We start from the raw sequence: 19353 nt of genomic DNA on the forward strand, positions 1-19353 counted from the left end.
CATCTGAGGGGCAGGTCTCACCAGGTGCAGTCACACATCTGAGGGGCAGGTCTCACCAGGTGCAGTCACACATCTGAGGGGCAGGTCTCACCAGGTGCAGTCACACATCTGAGGGGCAGGTCTCACCAGGTGCAGTCACACATCTGAGGGGCAGGTCTCACCAGGTGCAGTCACACATCTGAGGGGCAGGTCTCACCAGGTGCAGTCACACATCTGAGGGGCAGGTCTCACCGGTGCAGTCACACATCTGAGGGGCAGGTCTCACGGGTGCAGTCACACATCTGAGGGGCAGGTCTCACGGGTGCAGTCACACATCTGAGGGGTAGGTCTCACGGGTGCAGTCACACATCTGAGGGGCAGGTCTCACGGGTGCAGTCACACATCTGAGGGGCAGGTCTCACGGGTGCTGTCACATATCTGAGGGGCAGGTCTCACAGGTGCAGTATACACTAGTATAAAACCCACCCCGCAGATATACAGGATACACCCAAAAATACTGACTGCGATGCAATTGTTACACAAGAATACCTCCCAGTAATTCTGCTGTCTCACTAGAAATACAGATTTCCCAGGATATTAGGAAACATCCATTTCTTCTTACCTGCCGAGCGCTCGCAGCATAACCTGGGAGAGCTGTGGTAAAAATCCTCAACACTTGCTGCTCTACCTGGGAACACACCTGGAGTGAAGGTAAAGGGCGGAGCTTCACCTGAGGGGAGGCCCCGCCCCAATCTGGGCTGCACTTGAAGCAGCGATTACAGGCACAGTAATGCATTCAATCACACATCCGTTCTGCAAGTTATAGAACATGTCTGATTCTTATGCATTTTGAGGAGGAAAACAGGCACTGAGGAAAGTGCGGGGTGCACACAGCCGCTATGCAGATTTTGACAATCAATGGTTTGTGGACCACAAAATACATACGGCGGTGTGCATGCCGCTCTCCTTGAAGACTCTCCTCGCAGGGGTCTCTCCCTTCACTCCTCCCTGCGTTCCAGATATTTCTAGATATTTGATGCAAGCGGTTTACACACCGCCGTGCCGCTCCAGCGGGGAGTACAGCTATGGGCAACTAAGCCAGTTTTTCTTTACACCAGTTTTGATAAATCTCCCCCTGTGAGGGCGTAAATATATTCTCCATTCCCTGCAGAGCACTTTTTTTGGGTTTTTTTATGTTGAGAATAGCACTGAGAAATAAGGATGGGGGTCATTCACTAAGACTCCGTTTTGCAAATTTTCAAACACCTGTGAGACAAAAAATGTAGTTGCACAGGCATTTTTACACAGTGCTCACCACTGGCGAGTTGTGCAGACTGGGCCCGAGCTATCGTAATCGGCAAATTCACTAACATTTACACCCGTTTCCATGTGTAAATGACGGCTGAAATCCACTCCGGTCGGGGGCTTTCTAGGCGCACGGACTCCAGAGGATGCACCTAATTTGTGACAAAGTGAGCGCCTCGTTATTACTAATTCAGGGACATCCTCCGGCAGCGCAGGGGATATCAAAAGTGGGGGGAAAAAGCTGACTTCTAATAAATGACCCCCATAGCGTCAAGGCAGAACTTCAGATCAGTGTGAACCTTGCAGAAGGGTGTAAAGAGATGTAAACACTTGGAGGCAGCGAGGAAAGGAGTTAAAGGGCATCTGTCAGCAGTATTTCTACTTGTTTCTGCAAACTAGCCTCTTGTATATAGATAGATTATGGTTGCCCATTCACAGAGTGCTTCCGTGGTGTTTCTGTCCGTGTCTCTGCACCGTAAAAAAGTAGTGCATGCACAACTTTTTTGCAGTGCAGACCATCCGATGCGGATTGCGGACCCTATTCAAGTGAAAGGATCCACAGCGGCCCTACAATTTGTGGTCCACGGCACGGGCCCCTGACGGCACATGTTCGTATGCATGAAGCCTAACACTGAGGACAGTGATTGGCTGCAGCAGTCACTTGCCTTATACAGGCACATTACCGCCACAGTGGCAGCAGGACGGGACCAGCACCATCAATAACTGGGGTAAGTATAAGGCCCCTTTCACACGGGCGAGTTTTCCGCAATGCGTGAAAATTACAGCATGCTCCTCTTTGTGCGTTTTTCACGTAACGCAGGCCCCATAGAAATGAATAGGGTTGCGTGAAAATCGCAAGCATCCGCAAGCAAGTGCGGATGCGGTACGATTTTCACGCACGGTTGCTAGGTGACGATCGGGATGGGGACCCGATCATTATTATTTTCCCTAATAACATGGTTATAAGGGAAAATAATAGCATTCTGAATACAGAATGCATAGTACAATAGGGCTGGAGGGGTTAAAAATATATATATATATATATATATATATATATTTTACTCACCTTAATCCACTTGTTCGCGCAGCCCGACATCTCTTCTGTCTTCATCTGTGAGGAAAAGGACATTTGATGACGTCACTACTCTCATCACATGATCCATCACCATGGTGATGGATCATGTGACGGACCATGTGATGAGCGTAGTGACGTCATCAAAGGTCCTATTCCTCACAGAAAAAGACAGAAGAGATGCCGGGCTGCGCGAACAAGTGGATTAAGGCGAGTTAAATTATTTTTTTTAACCCCTCCAGCCCTATTGTACTATGCATTCTGTATTGAGTACCATGTTATAAGGGAAAATAATACAATCTACACAACCTTGAACCCAAACCTGAACTTCTGTGAAGAAGTTCGGGTCTGGATACCACATTCAGTTTTTTATCACGCGTGTGCAAAACGCATTGCACCCGCGCGATAAAAACGGAATGCAATCGCAGTCAAAACTGACTGAAATTGCGTACATACTCGCGCGGGTTTGCCGAAATGCACCGGGACGCATCCGGACACGCTCGTGTGAAAGAGGCCTAAGACTTTTAATGTATGCTATTGGAGGTATTACCTAAGATTTTTAATTATCTTGTACAACCCCTTTAAATAAAGGCTAATGGGGAGCACAGGGGCGGCAAGCGATCCAATCCCAATAGGTAACAGTTGTATATGTTATATGCTATGTCCCACCATTGCCCTATTTCTGATAGAGACTTTATCTATAATAAACTGTAATAAAAGGGTTTGCATAAAACAGTACAATCTTATGCAAAGTAAAGGCAGACACAGGGGTGCGCCCCCAATGAGGCCAGGTGAGGCGATCACCTCAGGCAGCACCAGGTAGGGGCAAGAGAGGGGAAAGCCGCACGGCCATGGGCAATGAGCGCTTTCATTGTGGCAAAGGGGTTAGGTTAAGAAATTGGCATTGGGAAGGTGCCCTTTCAGGGAGCAGAAAGGCTAGGGGCGCCCCTGGGCAGACAATAACATACTGCTATAAACCAGAGTATAATACATGCCGGCCAATACAATGCAAGACCCGGACTTTACCTTGACAGGTAATTACTAAGCAGAGCGCCCGGCCTGTCACCTACAGTCTGCAAGAGCAGAGGGGGCCCCTCAGCCACAGCCCGGGAATCAGGGGCCACAGGCTTCCCACATGCGCCGGTGGGAGAAGGTGCGCTGAGGTCCGTGAGCTTCTGTCTTTGGCCCGGTAGGTGGCGCTGTAGTATAGGTGGCGCCAGCTGTGAGCTCGGGTTCTCGCTGACACGTCACGTGACTTTGGCAGCTCCATGTACCGGAAGGATAATGGCGGCGCCGGCAGAGGGCACGGTGCGGAGATGTCTGCGGGGCTTCTCCGAGGAGGTACGCGGTGAGTGACCCGCTGTGTTCTGTGTGCACGCTGCATGCCGTAGGTACTAGGAGCGGTTAATATCGCAGGACATTGGCAGTGAATAGGATCCTGCACGTCAGGCAGATAAGTTATATGCATGTGTACTCTCCTGCCGCCACTAGGGGGCGCTGACTGCATATGTATTTAGTCGATTCTGTATAAACAAGTATGCAGTGAGAGCCCCCTAGTGGTTGTAAAGGTGTTTTCAGGGACTAAAGTATTGATGACCTATTCTTATAAGGATAGATCATCAGTATCAGGTAGCTGGTGGTTTGGCATTCCCTTTTTTCATCCGAAGTCGATTCGCTCATCCCTAATCGCGTCCATTGGTCACACGGTCTTTGTGCAGCTGAAGTAAATGGGAATACTCAACCACTATACAATGTAGGGTTTTCACGATACCAACATTTTGATTCGATTTCGATACCATAAAAAAGTATTGCGATACACTATACCATGCGAAAAATAAAACGCCAAAAAAGCCACGTGCATTCCGCATTTTATGGAACGTCCCGGCCCATATTTGAACAGTCCTATCCTATTTTGGGGGGGGAACAAGTTGACAAAAAAAATGGCGAATAGCGTGTTTTTTTTTTTGTTTTTGTTTTTTCTGGTGCGGAGTTCACAGCATAGAAGATATTTTTTTATATTTTAATAGTTGGGACTTTTCATATGTGGTATGTTTATTTATTGTTTATATCTTTTATATGTAAAATTGGGAAAGGGGGAGATTGAAACTTCATATTTTGGTACTTTTTTTTTTTCTTTTTCTTAAATAACTATTAGCCCCCTTTGGGGGCTAGAACCTGGGATCTTTTAATCCCTTGTCCTTTTCACCCTGATAGCTCTCTATCAGGGTGAATAGGACCTCACACTGTCCCTGCTGCCCTGTGCATAGTACACACAGCAGCAGGGAGCTGACCATGGCAGCAAGGGCTTGCATGGTGCTCATTCTGGAGATAGGTGCGGGTCCTGCACTTGGGCTAGGTCTACACGACGACATTTGTCGCGCGACAATAAGTCGCACGACAGATAGGGCCCAACTACACTGCAACATTTGTAGCGCAACATTTTGTTGCACCAGTGTCGCGCTACAATTTTTATAATGGCAGTCTATGGTGTCGCACTGCAACATGCAACATACTGCGACGCAACAGTCGCAGAAAAATCCATCTCAAATGGATTTTCTGCGACTGTTGCGTCGCAGTCGCAGCATGTTGCAGTGCGACACCATAGACTGCCATTATAAAAATTGTAGCGCGACATTAGTGCAACAAAATGTTGCGCGACAAATGTCGTCGTGTAGACATAGCCTTATCTGACATTAATGGAGAGAAGAGTCAACCCCTTCAATGGCATATCCATTAGGTATGCCATAAATGCCTGAAAGATGGATATATTGGGAGAATTAGAGCCTGGCACTCCCATTTAGCTGTAGAAGCTATCTGGCCGCCCCAGTCTGTGCATTTCCGTTATATGTAATATTGTCTGTGGAAGCAAGCATGCTTCTTTCTGTAACTTCCATATACTACAATGATGGGAGATGTGCTCATGTATGGACAGTTATGGACAGCTCAGCCGAGCTTCCCGTGGTGCTGCCGCCTCCCAGTCCAGGGTGTAGCTCACAGAGGATTTACTAGATTGAGTGCAATTGTAGCAAACTCTCAGCTGCTTCAGGTCTGCCTAATATACTGTATATAATGAATGCTGTTCAATGACAGTAATCGGAAATCTTTTGTATAATTTTCCTTTTTCAGAAATGATGAAATGACAAATATGTTCTTCTGTCTGCAGATCTTCATGGAACGGACTGTGTCCCATATCTGGAAGAGCCGCCATCTCCTCTGCAGTTTCATAGGGAATGGCTGTGTCCGAACCGGCCGTGTATAATACGCAATGCCTTCACCAACTGGCCGGCACTGCACAAGTGGACGTTAGATTATCTCCGGTACGGGAGCTGTAGTTCTAATATATTTCAGGTATAGGTTATAGGTCATAGTTCTAGTTTTTTTGCGTAGTGGTAACTTTGCCAGGATTATAAATCATGTCAAAAATGACAAGTCACCACCTGCTGGATCTTCCTCTGGTTTCACTGTCCAGTCACGGCCAACATCTTCATCACCCTGGCCGTTGTGATGCCCCTCCATGGTGAGTGACACTGGTGGAAGGCCCTGACTATGACCGCTGCTGTTAAGCAGAAACATCCTGATTTCGGTCAGTGCTTGCAGCCATCTTATACATTTTTTTAGATGTCTTTAGTCAGAATACGACTTCAAAAACTTAAAGAGGCTCTGCATATAGCCTGGTGGGGTTGATCCAGCTGAGTAAGACGATACCTTTCTTATGTCCATCAGTACTACGGTTCCAGAGAAATATTAACTTATAATATGAAATTATGCAAACGAGACATTCAAGCACCAGGAGGCGGTATTACTATGACGCCCCTCTGCTTTTAATCGCGCCCCCCTGACCATTAGATTGACTGCACTAGACCTCTGTGGTCTAGCGCTGTATCCCGAGCCTCCGCAATCCCTTTGTAGACTGATGTTTGCTCATCTTCTTCCTGATAAGTGAAGATGTACAGTGCACACGCGCTGTCATAACACTGCACCCAGAAGTGGCGGTGCGGGCTACATCAGAGCTGCCTGCGCCAACACCTCCGGGTTCAGTGATGTATACTGGTATTGTTTTACTCAGCTGGATCAACCCTACCAGGCTATATGGTAGGGTAGGGTTGATCTGGGTAAAAGAGCCTCTTTAAAAAAAAAAGTAATTGACCCTGCGTCTGAATTGGGGTCTCTGTCAATAGTTTGTTGCTTCCCTCAGATAGGTGACAGATTCCCTTAACCTGTTTGTTCTACGCTGCGCAATATAGAAATGACTTGTAATATAGAAATGACTTTGGAAACCATAAGCAAGCTGATGTAGCATCCAGGCACAGACCCGTAATGCATATGGCCAAAGTCTAGAAACCTGCACGGTGTAGAAATGAACTGAATGATTAGTGAAGATCCATACTGACTTATGTCCTTCGCTTTGTTTTTTACATAAAGGAAATGTGTTGGATCCAAGGCTATAAGTGTCGCCGTCACCCCCAATGGCTATGCGGATGCAGTGTACGACAACAGGTTTGTTATGCCGGAAGAAAGAACAATGACATTTGCTGATTTTCTGGATATTATAGAACAGAGAACAACTTCTCCTGGAGTCTTCTACATCCAGAAACAGTGCTCAAACCTTACAGAAGAATTTCCTGAGCTCATTGGAGACGTGGAGAGTCACATTCCATGGATGAGTGAAGCACTAGGTAAAATGCCGTTTTGTTTGGTCAGTTGTGTTAAGAAATGTAGACAAAGGTGTTTTACTATGGTCTTAATGCCCTGCACCCTGAAATCCAGTGGCCCCCCGGCTGTTGTGAAGTCCCGCCTGCCTTGGTAGGAGATAGGGTGGTGTCAAACAGCTTTTTGTAAAAGTTCTTGTGGCAGGTTTTGATGCATTTTTTTTTTAGCCAAACCAGAAGTGGATTGAGCAGGAAGGAGAAGTAGAAGCCCTTCCTTTACATTTCTCATTCTCTCCCAACCAACTTATGGTGTGTGTGTGTGTGTGTGTATATATATATATATATATATATATATATATATATATATATATATATTTTATACACACCTTTATTTTTTTTTACTAGATGCCCCTGGATAGAACAGCACTATTCTATACAGCAAAAAAGAAAGCATTTATGTTTTGTCTCTTTGGGGGACACAGTTAACCGTGGGGGTTGCAGCTGAGACTAGGGGGCATCACTAAATGAAGAAGAAAAGTGTTGGCCCTTCTTTCTAGCTATACCACTCCTGCAGACACTGAGCTAATCAGTTTTAGCTTAGTGTCTGTAGGAGGCAGACAATACCTTACTTGCATTAAAAACAGATATGATGGACCCCCTTTCCTTTTTCTTGGAATGTTATCTGGTGTAGCCATCTAGGACCCCTATGGGTGTTGGGGATCCCCTTCACGTACTTCTCCTCCCTGGGAAAGGTTGCCTCAGCCAGTTTTAGCTTGGCTCTTCTGCTGTGCAGTGCTTCAGGCTTTTCCCTTTCTGCACCTACTATTTACCTCTCGGGAACACTAGCCAGGACTCTTAATTCAGACCTCCGGCCAGGCAAGTTTTGGTGGGCCCTCTGGGCCCCACATTTATTTTACTCTTGCCCTTCTCCCCTACATCGGGTGGTGGACCCTGCGGGAGTGGAGCCAGTCAGCTCCGAAGCAGTATGGGCAGCGGAGCCTCTGATAACTTCTTGAGACCTCGCTGCCTCTCCACGTGCTATGCTCCCCTTATTCTGTCATCCAACATTGCTGCTGGTGGTCAAGCGGTGCCCGGGGGTATGCTGGCGACCTGTCTTCCACTGCTATGTTTCACTTATGCGTTCAGTCCAAGGCCTTGTTCATAGCTATTGTAAATTGTAGTCAGCCACTCTTTGCGTGCACCTGGTGGATTTATTGCACCGTCGATATATGCGATATAGGTAGCAAGAAACCTGCGCAGCCCCTTTCATGGGGCAGCATTGGTGCCATTGCTTGCCGTGTGTCCCTAGGCTACTGGGCAGTCCCAGTCCCCCTTCAACAGACAGGAGTACTTGCTGAGTCACTGGCCTCTTATGAGTCAAACCTATTCATCTTCTGATGCCATATCTGACCAGCCTACATAGTACTGGCATTCAGCAGGCTTCAGCATTACCCCCTGCAATGGTGGAGTAATGGTGCTGCTGCTAGCCGCTACACTAGACAAGCCTACGTAGTTCGCCGGTGCACCTGTATCTGTATTTCAGTTCATAAACAATGGATCCGCATTTTGAGGACCGCAAAATACATACGTGTGCATGAAGCCTTAGAATGTCAGCTGGACACACAAAAATACGGGGCCTTTAAAGCGCAGTAATCTACAGAAACCCTAGTAATGACATCCACTGTAGGAGGAACAGCTCTGTCCTAATGTGGTTACTAGGAAAACTTTATTTTCTTTCCTGAATAAAGTGAAGGAAATTATTTGTGATTTTTTTTTTTTTTTTTTTATAAATTTTTTCTAATAATTTCGAATGTTAAATGGAGAAAGCTTTTTTTTTTTTTTTCTTATTGGAACAGGGAAGCGTCCCGATGCTGTGAATTTCTGGCTTGGAGAATCTGCAGCAATAACCTCCTGTGAGTATACACACATTAGTGCTGTTACAGGGGTTCAATGGTATAAGCATTTACAGGGGACACATGGGGGGGACTTTCCCTTGCACCATAAAAGTGGCGTTAAAGGGATTCTGTCAGCTAGGTTTAGCCTATAGAGCGGAGATCGCCACTAGCAAGTCCACAATTTACAATTCCCATAGCTCTGAGTGCTTTTATTCAGTAAAAAAATAAATAAATTATATATATATATATATATATATATATATATATATATATATACAAATGAGGCTAGTAAGGAGTCCAAGGGGCTGTTACCAACGTTTCAGGAGTCCAGCACCGCCCCGCATCCTCCGAATCTCCTCCTTGCTCCCCCGACATCATACAGTTAGAGCGCTGTAATCTCGCGCATGCGCAGTTTATTCCCTGAGGCTGATGCCAGCACAGGGAAGGAACACTATACTGACACTAACATTACGGCTCTCTGTGTGACGTCGGGGGAGCAAGGAGGAGATTCGGAGGACGCGGTGCTGGGCTCCTTCACAGTGGGCGTGGGTGGGCTCCTGAAACATGGGTAACAGCCCCTTGGGCTCCTTACTAGCCTCATTTGCACATATATATATATTGTAGGGATTCACTCTGGTAGTTAGGACTAGTGGATGCAGTATAGAGGCAAAGTACTCAGTTCTTGAATCAAACAACGGTGTTTATTCACACATTGGTGTATAACAAAATGCAGATAAGGTGTATCACAAAACGCAGGTGGCTTGGTGTTTGTTCACACACAGGGAAAGTCCATAAACAATAAGTCACCTTTTCTCCTGGGTGTTAATTCATACCCTGTTAGCAGTTCAGCCTCATCAAGTCCATAAGCGGCCCGTTTGCCTTTTAGAGGGGCCTGAGTCCTGCAGCCCGGCTCAAACCTCAAATTCCAGCACAGCCCTCAGTTCACAGCACACAGACTACTGAGCTCCACTGTCAGAGGGAGGTAAATCCACTGGTTTTTGTGCCTGGCAAAACCCGGCCTGGAACATGGGGAGTAGTCACCCACCCAACACTATGACTACTCCCAGTAAGAGCCGTCCCGGATCAGCTATGACAGCCATGCTAAATCTCAAGGTGGCAATTAGCAATAGCTGCTGCTAACACAAATATATATATTACTACCAGCCCTCTCAAAGCTGTACTTTTTTTATTTTTCCATTCGCATAGCTGTATGAGACCTTATCTTTTTGTGGGACAAGTTGTACTTTCTGGTGACACCATTTACGGTTGCATAGAATGTAGTGGAAAGCAGGGAAAAAATTCCAAATGGGGTGGAATTATAAAAAAAAAAAACATAATTCAAAGTTTTATGGGTTTTGTTTTTATGGAGTACACTATGCAGTAAAACTGACCTGTTACTTTTATTCTCTAGGTCAGTACTATTAAAACAATACAACATATGTATATGTTTTTTTTATACTTTTTAATAGTTCATATAGGGAACTCTAACAAGCAATCAGTAGATTGCTCCTCTCATAGACTCCAATGCATTAGCATTGGAGTCTATAAGAGTTACACTATGTTCCTATGAACTAGTGTGCGCCAGCCTCGTGTCACTCAGGAGGAGAGAGGCTGCCACAGACACACACTCCGGATCCCCTGATCCTCGCTAGGGGGAACCGGTACACAGCCCGGAGCGCGTGCAACCGGTTTTTAACCTCCCAGATGCTGTGGTCACATTTGATTATTGAATCTGAGGGATTAAATGTATGCGATCGACATTATCGTCAATCGCATACATTAGTCCCAGGTGCCTGCTGTTTAAAACTGAAGGCACCTGGCGGCTATGGTGCCTGCTGCAATTGCGAGCGGATGCCATCTTTAAATCCTCCCTCGCCGTTGTAATTTTGCAGTGGAGCAGCAGGAAGGGTTTAATCAGGTTTGCCATTTACATTGCCCAAGCCCCACTCAAACTGCATACATACAGGTTGACGTATCTGTAAATATGAGTATGCACCCTGTACTGTGCCAGTTCCCAAGATCTCAGCTCAGAGCCTGAATCTTAAAATATAGAAAGCAGCTATAATAATATTGTGTAATGTATAGAAACACATTTGCTGGTGTGATCTTGCTTTTGGTGGGTGTGATGTTTATCTTGCACCCGTTCACAACCACCCACAGCAGTGGGCAACCGAAACAGTTTGGCTATTTAGATGCAGCCATGGCCGCAAAGTCTGACTCGAACTGTGTGTGTATGTATATATATAATTTTTTTTATTTTTTTTTTACATGCTCATTAATTTCTATGTGTTGTTGTTGTTATTTTGACATAAATAATTTAGCTGACAGAGCAAATTTCCTATCTTCCAGTGCACAAAGATCACTATGAGAACCTATACTGCGTCATTTCAGGAGAGAAGCATTTTATTCTTCACCCGCCAAGTGACCGCCCTTTTATACCTTATGGTATGTCCAGTCTAAACACAAATCTATCAGCCGCTTTTATACGTCGGGTTACAGATATTTGCTTACCATGATGTGCGGCGGTAAGCAAAAGGTCAAATAATTTTTTTTCTTTTATATGATGCTAAGGTGGTTACATGGGAATCGTTGACTTTCTCTTTGTGGAAGCATTATGTTGGGACGCTTTAACGCTTCAGCCAAAACTGCACAACCTACCATTGTTGTCTTTTCCACAATGCAGTGAGAGGTTTGTCTTTGTGTCGCTGTGATATTATGGGCGTTATCCTATTGGTACCATGGAGTCCATATTCAGTCATCTTTTTGTTTGTGCATTGGAATGGTGTGGCTCAGTACTAGAAATGTGTCCTGTTATATGCAGAACATCTTGTATGACCTAATTTTCCTTTTCTTATAAAGAATGTGACAGTGATGCTTAGAAGTTTTGTCAATCTTTTTTAGAAATGTACCAACCTGCCACGTATAAAGTTAATGAAGACGGGACATTTGAGGTTAGAGAGCAGGAGTCTACAGACAAGGTAAGTCATAGAGCTGATACTTACTTGCATCTCCAGGAGGATACGGGGCTACTTGCTTAGTCCTCGAATATCAACAAATTAGTAGGTGCCAGTACCGGTACGTCATAGTGGTTGAGGTAATGTAAGGAGTGGGATGCTGCAGTGATACAGCTGGCATCCGGCTGCAATGATTCCAGCACCTGTGGAGTTAGGCCTCTTGCAGACGAGCGTGTGTCACGCTGCGAGTCCGCAGCGCAACTCCCGGCCTGACCTCCCAGCACTGACAGGGGTCACATAGCAGTATATTGATTTATGATGCTAGGTAACCGTTACAGTTCTGGAATGTATTAGATGACCCTGACATAATACTGTTAGTGTTATCAAATACATTCCAGAACTGTAAGGGTTACATAGCATCATAAATAAGTATAATGCTATGAGACCCCCGTCAGTGCTGGGAGGTTAGCCCGGGAGCTATGCTGCTTGTCCGGAGCGTGACACACGCTCGTCTGCAAGGGCCTTCGGCAGAGGGATGTGGCTCCCTCTGCCTTCTGATCAGAGCATAAAATTGCGAGGCTCCGATCGGTTACCATGGCAGTCTAGACACTTCTGAAGTCCTGGCTGCCATGGTAAGCTCCCTGCTGCTGTGTGCACAAAGCACAGGGCAGCAGGGACAGTGTAAAGTACTATTCACCCTAATAGATTTCTAACATTGCTGGTGCTGAAGTGGCAAAACCGCAGAATTTCTGGTCTGCATTATTCGTGTCCACTTGCCATGAAAATGGGTCTCCATCCGATAGAGGCCAAAAGTGTCCTTTTGGTCTCCACTGTGCCGGTATACGTTGGTGTGATTTTGTATCGTTTTGCTGTATGAAGTGGCTTAGTCTGCTGCGCTATTACATACATACATACATACATACATACATACAGGTAAAAAAGCCTATACTGCACGCTTTTTTTTATGTTATGGGAGCATATGGATGACGAATGCCACTTTATAACCGTACAGTGGAATATACTGGAGCTACACGTTGGGAAATAGGGAGGTTCAGGGAAATGCAGTGGTAAGTATAATCTTTACGAGGGGCTCTGGCATGGGGGGGGTGATCATAGGGTAACCTCCTTAAACCTCTGAGTATAGTGGGTCTAAAGCTCTTCTAAGCATTAATAACACAAGAAAAAAAAATTTGGAAAAAAGAAACAATTGTAGTCCTGATCATGCATATTCATATACAAGAAAATTGTAGAGTAGAGCACAAACACAAATCACAGTAAGTATTACCAATCTGTGCTGCATATCCATATGAATTACTATGATTTTATAAGTGGCAAGCCATTTACCCTTTATATTTATAGAATTTCATATTGTGTAATCTACTGGTTATTAAAGGGGTTCTCCGGGAATTAAGAAAATGAAAATACTTTAAATATTACTTCATGATAAATATATTCTCAAATACCTTTCATTAGGTATAATGGCTCATTTTGTCTGGGGAGCAGTCATTAGAGGAAATAAAATGGCTGCCATCCTATTGGTACACACCAAACCTGTCCTAATCACACAGGAGGACAAGTTACTTTACAACACTGAGGTAAAGAGCCGCCTCATCCTCCTCTTTGCTCTGCTTGTCAGGGATTATGATCCTGAATACAGATAAGATCTTTAGCTGAATCTCTGTTGGAATTGAGTTCACGAGCAGATGTGGCTAATGAGCAGCAGTACTTGTTTACAGTCTCCATTACCACAGCCCCACATTACCACAGTCTGTCCTGTCCGTCCTCTGTACTTCATGTCTCCTCATGAACTCCATTCCCACAGAGATTCAGCTAAAGATATTCTCATCTGTATTCAGGATCATAATCCCTCACAAGTAGGAGAGGAGGATGAGGCAGCGCTTTACCTCTGTGTTGTGAAGTAATTTGTCCTCCTGTGTGATTAGGACAGGTTTTGTATGTACTAATAGGACAACGGCCATTTTGTTTCTCCTTGCTCCCTAGACAAAATGAGCCATTCTAACTAATGAAAGGTACTTGGGAAAATATTTATAGTAAAGTAATATTTACGTATTTTTCTTAATTCCCGGAGAACCCCTTTAAGTGCTCCATTACACAGTTATGCTAAGGTATAATCCAGTTATATTAATATGTGGCTAGGGAAAATGATTAGATCAGTTTGGGTCTCACCACTGGGATCCTTGCCAATCACTAGAACGGGAACCTGTATACTGTGGAGCCCCCCAAAATTAACAGACTGGCCAGTCAGGCATGAGTGCAGCTGCTCCATTCATTTTTATGGGAGTTCTGGAGATTGCATTACTAGCAAATTACTTCAAAATATGTAACCCCTAAATCAAGACTGGACAAATAATCCAAGGAAATTTGCTGCAGGTGTCTGACTTTATGGGATTTCTTTTGACGTCTATGAAAGTTTTTATTGCCTGGCTACAAAGAGAGTTTACGATATGAACTTGATGCCCCTATAGGGGCTAAAGTCCACAGTAATTTATCTAGTCCTGCTCTTCAGTCTTAAAGGGGTTTTCCTACAGTCCTATACTGATGACCTATCCTCAGGATAAGGCATCAGTACAGATCTGACACCCAGGACCCCCAGCAATCGGCTGTTTGAGGAGGCTTTCTCGCAGCTTACCCTAGGCCAGTGATATCTCAATCATCTGTAACGTGGGCTACACGCAGCTCAGTCCCATTCAAGTGAATAGTGCTGAGCTGCGATGCCAAGCACAGCCGCTATACAATGTACTGGTCTCTTCTTGGTAAATTTTGAGGAGGCAGCGGAGATCCCGGGTGATGGACCCCCACAGATCAGACGCTGATGATCTAAGTTTCTGTCTGTTTGCCATCTATAGTGTTAGTAAATCTGTGCCACTGTATTGACTGTGGGTTCATGTATGACTGGTTGACAGCTGTCTGGGTATTGCTGTTCTTTAGGTGCCCTGGATTCCTGTTGACCCGCTGGAGCCAGATTTAAGTCTGTATCCATCATACGGCGAAACGAGGCCTCTTCATGTGACTGTGAAGGCTGGGGAAATGCTGTATCTCCCATCTCTTTGGTTTCATCATGTCCGCCAGTCCCATGGTTGTATAGCAGGTGAGATATTGTATGCATGTTCTTAAAGGGGTTGTCCGGGTTCAGAGCTGAACCCGGACATGCCCATAATTTCACACAGGCAGTCCTCCTGATGTTAGCATCGGAGCATATCATGCTCTGATGCTCTACTTTGCCCTGCGCTGGATCGCGCAGGGCAAGCGCTCTTTTATTTACAATAACACACTGCCGGGCAAAAGCTTCCGCCCAGCAGTGTGTTTGGTGACCTCACCGGCTCTGAAGGGTGGGCTTTAGAGCTGCCCTAGCCATTTACAGGCTCATCAGTGCCGGTGACGTCACTGGGCTCACTGCTGGATGGAAGCCTCCGCCTGGCAGCCCCATGGAGAGCCCGGTATGTCACCGGAATTCCATAAAATGCTTTTGCCCTGCGCCATTTAGCGCATGAACTGCTCCGATGCTCAAGTCAGGGGGGGCTACCTGGATAAAAAATGGGGATATGTCCGGGTTCAGCTCTGAACCTGGACAACCCCTTTAAACAACAATTCACAAGTGAAAAGACTACACAGACCTATAGAGCACTAAAACTACAGCTTTGGGTTTAACTGCCCTATAATGTTCTCTTGCTCTTTGATCCATAGTCATGTGGCAGGTTGCAAAGCACTTTGGCAGCCGCAGAGGAGCATGTTAAGTCTAGTTTCAGACGAGTGTGTCCTGTGCGGAAATCACGTTCCATGTGTGTGTTTGGCAAGGAGCACACAGCGTTATACTGATTTGCTGTGTGTCTCTGCATGACTTGTATCTACTGGATTATAATGATAGTAGATACAGGTCATACAGAGACACACAGCATTATAAATCAGTATAATGTTGTGCGCTCCTGTGAAACGAGCAGCGTCCATAACAGGGAATCGCGCTCATACACGGACCATGATTTCAGCACAGGACATGCTCATCTGAAAGAGGCCTAAGGGGATGTTCACATGCAACAGACTTGGTGCAGATGTTTTTGCAACATGTCATGTGTGAACATACCCCTAGAGCAGGGAGCAGCAATGTCCAGCTGTTCAGAAACTACAACTCTCAGAATGCTTCATTCGCTTCTGTGGGAGTTTGAAAAACAGCCGAGAATGTTTGCATGCTGGGAGTTGTAGTTTCACAGTAGCTGGTGTGCCGAAGGTTGCTGACCCCTCCCCTAGAGGTTACTTAATGGTTGTCTTTTTTTTACACAGTGAATTACTGGTACGACATGGAATACGACATCAAATACCATTATTTTCAACTACTGGATTCTCTCACTAAAGCTGCAGGAAATTCATGAATGGACCATCAACATTAAAATGGGTGTCAAAAAATAACTAAATATCTGCCTGGCATGAGAAAGGTGCCTCTAGACCCACGCAGATGTGAGGGACAAGCAAACAAGTGTGGAAGAAGTACATCTAAACATTGAAATATTAATATGAAGTCAAATGGCAGCTATTCTGTTGCCTCAATGTCCTGGGAGTTACTTTTCCAAAATACGAATATACAGTCAAGATTCTGGGAACGGTGCTTTATTGCCAGTGTTTATAACAGAGAACAAGGTATGATAAAACTAGCACTCAGTGGTACAATAATGATCCCGGACTGTAATAAAACTCCCACTTCACTGTAGGGGGTAAATGAAGAAACAGTGACTTACCCCAGCGGAGTACTGTTGCGGTGAGGTGGATGCTCTGAAGTCGGTGAATCCATGTCCTAGTAGGCACTTGTGAGAGTGATTTCTGCTTTGCTTTCCTTCTGAAATGACGTATGGGTGACCATTTAATTTATTTTTTGCGTTTCTCTTTATTGCCAAGGATGTTATATTACATTCCTTATGTCCTATATAAATACCTTTTAATATTTCATATTTAAAGGGTTGATGAGTTTGTATCCCCCTTTTAAGAATGTGTTCTCTTCAAAAATGTATGGATCTTTTGCGGGAAAATAGCGGGCACCAATCCTCTTGACATCGATCTCATCTCTAGTTAAAGGGGTTGTCTGCTTTTTTTTAAATATATATATGTGTGTGTGTGTGTGTGATGACCTATCCTCGGGATAGATCATCAATATCAAATCAGCGGTGTGCCGACTTTAGGCATCCCCGCCGATCAGCTTTTTGAATAGGAAGAAGCCGTCCCTTTTAACAGAATGGGACGGCATAGTTGTAATTGCGCCTAATCACCGCTGCAGTTGCGATGGCGAGCAGGGAAAAAGTGAAGAGAAGGCAGCGCTCATACGAGTGCTGCTTTCTCTTTAAACAGCTATTTTGATATTGATGACCTATCCTGATATGGTCATCCATATACAAAAAAGGCAGACAACCCCTTCACTACAGGGGTTCAATGAGGATCAGCTCTAGGACACAAAAGGTTGCATAAAGGTCTAATTGCACAGATAAATGGGTAAATAGACTGTAAAATAGTCAATTCCCTTACAAAACTAAAACTACCTCGTAAGCAAATATTTACACATGGCAGATTTGTTGTAGAAATAAAAAAATCAACTCCAACATCTGAATGGGACTGCAAAAACAACCCCATGCAGAAGAATAGAACTTATGTTCTAGTCACAGAAATTTCTGCAACAAATTCTGCGTGGTAACCTATCCTGTCCTGACTCCCTGTACATTCTTTCAAATAGCCTGAAGGATGGGGCTGCATATCGGTTTACTTTTGCTGTTTAGCTTACTGTTTAGTGTATTTTTTTATTTTTTTGGGGGGCACCCACTTTTAATACATTGAAAAGACTTGAAATATATTATTAAATCAGAGTAGTATAAATGTTTTTGTGAGTTAAAGGGGTTCTGTAGATCATCAGTATCAGATTTGTCTGGGTCACACTTCATGCATGCCCACCAATCAGCCGTTCTACAGTGGATCGGTTGCTGGAACTAAATCGCACCGTCCAGTGTGTAGTGCATGGAGCTGATTACTGCAAAGCTGCTCCATTTCACTTCAATGGGAGCTTAGGCTGACGAGTTCTGTCCGCACTACACAGTGGACGGAGCATTGTAGTTCCACAGCTACTGCACAACAGTTGACTAGGGGGGTACCGGGAGTTGGACCTCCGCCGATCTGATACTAATGACCTATCCTAAGGAGAGGCCATCAATATAAAAATCCCAAGAAAACCTCTCAAAGTTCAAGGCTGTGCTTCAACATGGATGATTTCGGGCTGTTTCACACGAGCGGATGCCGTGCGTGATATCCGCTCCGTGAAAGAGTGCCAAGACCCGATGCGAACTGCAGAAGCACGGAGCATTAACATGACTGATAATGCTCCGCGCCTCTCTGTGATCTCTTTACTACGAAATCACAGTGACAACTTTATCTCACTGTGATTTCGTAGTAAAGAGATCACAGAGAGGCGCGGAGCATTATCAGTCATGTTAATGCTCCGTGCTTCTGCAGTCTGCATCGGGTCTTGGCACTCTTTCACGGAGCGGATGTCACGCACGGCATCCGCTCGTGTGAAACAGCCCTTAGAAGTTCATTTCGTAGACCAAAGACAGTGAAATACTGCAGTCTGAATTCTCAATACTTAGGCGTGGTTTCTTGTGTTCACATTTTAACGTCACCACGGTGTGAAGATTTTTTGACTGCAAAAGCCCACCCAGTTCTACTGAAAAGAATTTTTAGTTTCAAAGATTTTTGAGTGTTTGAAAAAGGACACCAAATACAATAACGGATCAATACAGTAAATGGAGTAATCAATAAAGATAATTAACTAGTGGGTAAAGTGCCCGAAGATGCATCATCTAACTACTAAATAAACTTAGGGTATGGGGTAGGCATAGGAATACTGACCAAGTATAGCAGGCAGATTGTTGCATACAGTAATCTACCAAAAATATTAAATTACCAATAAAATTTAAGAGGAGAGTAACACCATATTAATATTATTTCTGGTACTTACAGGGAGTGCAGAATTATTAGGCAAATGAGTATTTTGACCACATCATCCTCTTTATGCATGTTGTCTTACTCTAAGCTGTATTGGCTCGAAAGCCTACTATTAATTAAGCATATTAGGTGATGTGCATCTCTGTAATGAGAAGGGGTGTGGTCTAATGACATCAACACCCTATATCAGGTGTGCATAATTATTAGGCAGCTTCCTTTCCTTTGGCAAAATGGGTCAAAAGAAGGACTTGACAGGCTCAGAAAAGTCAAAAATAGTGAGATATCTTGCAGAGGGATGCAGCACTCTTAAAATGGCAAAGCTTCTGAAGCGTGATCATCGAACAATCAAGCGTTTCATTCAAAATAGTCAACAGGGTCGCAAGAAGCGTGTGGAAAAACCAAGGCGCAAAATAACTGCCCATGAACTGAGAAAATTCAAGCGTGCAGCTGCCAAGATGCCACTTGCCACCAGTTTGGCCATATTTCAGAGCTGCAACATCACTGGA

General features: G+C 44.8%; 1 protein-coding gene across 2 annotated transcripts; it reads left to right on the plus strand.

The window, feature by feature from the left end:
- Nucleotides 1-3636: 3636 nt before the first annotated feature.
- Nucleotides 3637-16875, plus strand: LOC122921657 (bifunctional peptidase and (3S)-lysyl hydroxylase Jmjd7-like). 2 transcript variants are annotated; one of them, XM_044271811.1, is made up of 8 exons: nt 3637-3704; nt 5520-5673; nt 6779-7032; nt 8862-8918; nt 11250-11345; nt 11802-11878; nt 14804-14963; nt 16151-16875. In XM_044271811.1, exons 1-8 carry the CDS (start codon nt 3641-3643, stop codon nt 16237-16239), a joined length of 951 nt encoding a protein of 316 aa, XP_044127746.1. In that variant the 5' UTR covers nt 3637-3640; the 3' UTR covers nt 16240-16875. The 2 variants fall into 2 exon arrangements, with proteins under 2 accessions (XP_044127746.1, XP_044127747.1); XM_044271812.1 differs by having other exon boundaries at nt 3650-3697.
- Nucleotides 16876-19353: the final 2478 nt, after the last annotated feature.

This window comes from Bufo gargarizans, chromosome 11 (assembly GCF_014858855.1).
Source record: "Bufo gargarizans isolate SCDJY-AF-19 chromosome 11, ASM1485885v1, whole genome shotgun sequence".
In the NCBI taxonomy this organism is placed as follows: domain Eukaryota; kingdom Metazoa; phylum Chordata; class Amphibia; order Anura; family Bufonidae; genus Bufo; species Bufo gargarizans.